Source organism: Penaeus monodon, chromosome 14, assembly GCF_015228065.2.
Source record: "Penaeus monodon isolate SGIC_2016 chromosome 14, NSTDA_Pmon_1, whole genome shotgun sequence".
Taxonomy (NCBI): Eukaryota; Metazoa; Arthropoda; class Malacostraca; order Decapoda; family Penaeidae; genus Penaeus; species Penaeus monodon.
Genome location: NC_051399.1, coordinates 6,645,563 through 6,650,133, shown reverse-complemented (window position 1 = coordinate 6,650,133; position 4,571 = coordinate 6,645,563). Strand labels below are relative to the sequence as shown.

The following is a 4,571-nucleotide window of genomic DNA, read 5'->3' as shown; positions in this document are numbered from 1 at the left end:
TATTCAGTCTATAGTCTGAATAAAATAAGCAGTGTGTGGCATCATGGAGTTGAAATTGTCTTTTTTTTTTTTTTTTTTTTTCAAAGTAGAAATGAGAAAGTGTTAAAAATGACTTAACCATACTTTCAGTGGCAGAAAAATTATATTTTTCCGTGATTGTAACAATAAAAAAAACTCATGGCATGTCCATACATACACCATGGCATGTACATACATGCCCCTGGCAGATAGTCCCGCCATGCCATAGCATGTGCGTATATGCCACCCGTCGGCAAAGGGTTAACGACTGATAATGTTGATTCCCTCTATATACATATCAGGCTAGATCAATATGCCAAAGCCAAAATGCACAACATATTGAAAAGGAACATTGGATTAGTGGGACTAAAGTACCACAGAGTAATTTATTTGTGTATTTATTTGCTTTTATTTACTTTATTTATTTATTTTTATTCTGTTATTTATTCTTTTTTTTTTCTACTTTTTTTTGAAGGGGGGGGGGGGGCAGTTTTTCTAGTATCAGCATGTATTCTTCCTAGCTAACATAGCATGTAAAGAAAAAAGGTCATAGCAGTGCATGGGAAAAGGCCAGGAATCCAATTATAATTGTGCTTGCAAGTGTGTCACCAGATTATTCTCTCTCTCTCTCTCTCTCTCTCTCTCTCTCTCTCTCTCTCTCTCTCTCTCTCTCTCTCTCTCTCTCTCTCTCTCTCTCTCTCTCTCTCTCTCTCTCTCTCACTTCTTCTCTCTTTCTTTCTTTCTTTCTTTTTCTTTTCTTTTCTTTCTGTAGTTTTATAGAAGGTACATAAAAATAAACCTCAAATTTTCAGAAGCTAACAAAACAAGTGTTTACATTTGTGTCGCTATTTCTGTGGGTTTTTGTTAATTTGAATTGGTTGGGCAAGTGAAACTGATGCATTATTACTCTCTATCCATTGCTAGTCTAGAGACCAGTATTTCTCAAATTATTAATATGTGTTCAGAATTTTCACTTTCTGCCCTCACCTTTGGACACTAGATATAACCATTCTCTGAAGTCATTTATGATGCATATGTATGCATAGGGACATTCATTGTAGATATATGTGTGTGTATATATATACTTAGATCGAATATTGTTTACAGGAAAGTGTATGCAGAATATTGGAGTCCGGGCAGGTGACTCCCGAGATAGTTTAGGACGAGGGCGATTCTTCCCATTTGTGCCAGAACATCATTTAGTTCCTGGACATATAGGACCACAGAACTGGTACTGGGATTGGATATACTACCCCAACAAAGTTGTGAGTATTACTGAGCTTGTCATCTTAAAATTTACTCATGGTGATTATATATATCTATATCTATCTATCTATCTATATATATATATATATATATATATATATATATATATATATATATATATATATATATATATATATATATATATATATATATATAATGAGAGAGAAATATATATATATATATATATATATATATATATATATATATATATATATATATATATATATATATTCTCTCTCTCTCTCTCTCTCTCTCTCTCTCTCTCTCTCTCTCTCTCTCTCTCTCTCTCTCTCTCTCTCTCTCTCTCTCTCTCTCTCTCTCTCTCTCTCTCTCTCTCCTACAGATTTTCTTAATTTCTTTGTGATCTGGTTACATGTTTATCTTTAGCTTGAGTTCCAAAACCTAAACTCAGACCATTAACCTGCAGTAACATCCTTTCCCATTTTGGTTGTAGTACATTTAGATTTCAAAACAACTTAAACCCACTCATGACAGGATTTCTAGATGTCAAATGAAGCCACATGCCAGGTGGTGCACAGTGTCAGCCTCTTGAGGAAGAATTAAAAGCACAGGAAACAAATTTAATCCACAGTCTATAGTCATGGCCTTTTTTTGTGGAGGACACACAATATGAAGCATGTGTGGTTCCTGAAGTAGTGTGGAAATGTAAATTGTATAATATGGAATTATTTTCTCTTAAATTGGGATTGAAGGCTGTAGTCATTTATTATTTTGTGCACAGAATTCTTGATATCAAATCAGCAACTTAAAATAATGATGTTGTTAGTGTGATGCCTCTGATTAATTGTGAGTTTTCCTGCTTGATTGATGTCACTTGTGATTTTGATTCTTCTCAAAGCAGGCTTGCAGTGCTTTTTATGTATTCTGATATTTTGGGATTGGTGGTGGGTGATTAGGGCATGGGACTATGCTGAACCTATAAGGATATGTGTAAAATCAATGTGTAATATCGCTGGTAAGCCTTGGTGATTGCCAAGTAATTAATCATCATTGTTTACAAAATGAACATGGAGCCTCCAAATGCATGTTGTCTTCTGCATATTGTCTACTATCTCGCCAGGTATACAACACTGGCATAGGAAATGTTTGATTGTAATATTAAGCTGTGCAAGGCTGATACATGGGCAATATATTTGAAATGACATAAAGAAGATATATTGTAAAGTAAAGGTTTATTGCCTGATTTTCAAGGTCATCACATGAAATTTTGCTGTCCTTTAATTCTCATTCATCCCTTGTAACACATAAAGTGATAATTTACAAAGTATTCTTAATTTCAGGGTCTAGAATGCTGCTCAGACACTGCTGTGTCTTTCCACTATGTGCCACCCAATAAGATGTATGAACTAGAGTATCTTTTGTATCATCTGAGACCATATGGCATCAACCACATGGATCCCTTCCCACCACCGCTTCCGCCTGATGTCAACAGCATTCCACAAAAGGTACGGACAGTCTACAGAAAAATCTTCGTGTTTGTCTCTTACGGCCTTTTTATGATGTGATGGAAAAATTGTATTTGAGGAGGAGGTATATCATAAGGAAACAGATTATTGCTTAATTGATGTGTAACACTACTACTACTGTAACTACTAATAAAGGCCATTGTATGTTAACAGGTTATTGACAAGTATAAAGAATCAGCTGTTGAAGCAAAACCCACTTCTGGAGGCAGCCATGCTCCAGAAACCAAACAGAGTAATATCAAACAAGCAGAGCAAGGGCCAAGTGTTAAGGAAAGCCCAGCAGCAGCAAAAGAAGCAGAAAAGGTTCAAGTTGGAATATAGAATGATAATTCTTTTGATCTTATTTTCTTCTTTTCCATAGAGGAGAAAAGGTACCTGTAAGAGGCCAAGTCTGATGATGTTGGCAGTTACAAATGTGCAAATAGAACATGACAAAGTTATTCCTTTGACCAAACATAGCTTTAAGTTCTAATAGCCATGTAGTTTTCATTATACAGGGTGAATTTTTCTTTTCTCTTTTCTTTTCTTTTCCTTTTTTAGTGTCATATAGACACACTGTCAGTAATATTTGGATTTTATATTTAAATTACTAACAAGTTTGTTTTTATGCATACATTTCTGTGTGTGTGTGTGTGTGTGTGTGTGTGTGTGTGTGTGTGTGTGTGTGTGTGTGTGTGTGTGTGTGTGTGTGTGTGTGTGTGTGTGTGTGTGTGTGTGTGTGACTCGTTCCAAAGCAGAACTTCTTTAGAAAGTCTCTAATCATTCCTTGTCATAGACATGAATCTGTTTCTCAGTCTTCAGGTTGGCCTGGGTGCATGAGTTTACTACTTCCCTACCCATTTCAGAGGTTTGCTATATTTATCCACGAGTATGGATTTATAATAATGAACCATTATTTAGCTATACTACCTGTTGAATATCCTATACTCTCCAATCTAGAACTATATAAAAAAAAATAACTTTAAACATGATTACTCTGTGACTTCCAGGCCTACCTGAATGCCAGTTTGTGAGAGCTGGCTTAACCCAGTAATAGTAAGCAAAATTTTAAATAAAGTTGAGTGAGGCTGAACGTTTCTTAATGCTCACAGTTCTGCCTCCACGGTTTTCTGGCTCATATTAACGTATGTGAAATGTTATCCTGACAGATGTGAAAAGATATTAAGTTGCCTATCACCAGTGGGTTAAGGGGGCTATCTTGTTGAGATGGCATAAAGCTGGGATTTAAGCATACATTACTTTGTGTTACTTTTATATAAAAAAATAAAAAATTAAAAACAACTTCAAGATAATTAGATAAAAGTGTTCAGTATTATAAATTGTGCTTCATTTGACATTAAAGTTTTTGGCCCGTGCCCTGCCTCCCGTGGAAAACTTGGAGCCTGACAGTTATGAGCCTATCAGAAGCAGTGTGAAATGCACCAGACTTTTTCAAATTGCATGAATAGTAATGAAATTATTTGTGCCCTATTTGCATGATATTAACACAAAGGTACTATGATGTGAAGCTAATGCACTTTATTATTGAATTTAAATTTTGCTCAAAAAATTATTATTATACATAAGATATATAAAAAGATATATATACGTAAGATATATAAGATATAATATACATGAGATATATAAAAAGTAACTTGTAAAAAGAACAGAGAAACAAAAATTGAGACGGAAGAAGTCATCATTTTAATCTTATTTCATATTGACTTGGGTATTGCATATCGCTAGAAGTCTTACAATGTATAACAATACTGAGGCAGTTTTTTTTTATTGTATACTTTCTTTTTTATTCTTGTTTTTATT

The 4,571-nt window shown here is 34.4% G+C and overlaps 1 protein-coding gene across 7 annotated transcripts in view; it reads left to right on the top strand.

The window, feature by feature from the left end:
- Positions 1-4,027, top strand: part of LOC119580819 (glycoprotein-N-acetylgalactosamine 3-beta-galactosyltransferase 1-like) — a 53,020-nt gene extending 48,993 nt beyond the window's left edge. For all 7 annotated transcript variants that reach the window (XM_037928954.1, XM_037928947.1, XM_037928949.1 and 4 more), the window contains 3 exons: positions 1,126-1,283; positions 2,586-2,750; positions 2,925-4,027. In XM_037928954.1, coding sequence (XP_037784882.1) covers positions 1,126-1,283; positions 2,586-2,750; positions 2,925-3,092 — 491 coding nt within the window. In that variant the 3' untranslated portion in view covers positions 3,093-4,027. The remainder of the gene's footprint in view (positions 1-1,125; positions 1,284-2,585; positions 2,751-2,924) is intronic.
- The last annotated feature ends 544 nt before the right edge of the window (positions 4,028-4,571 follow it).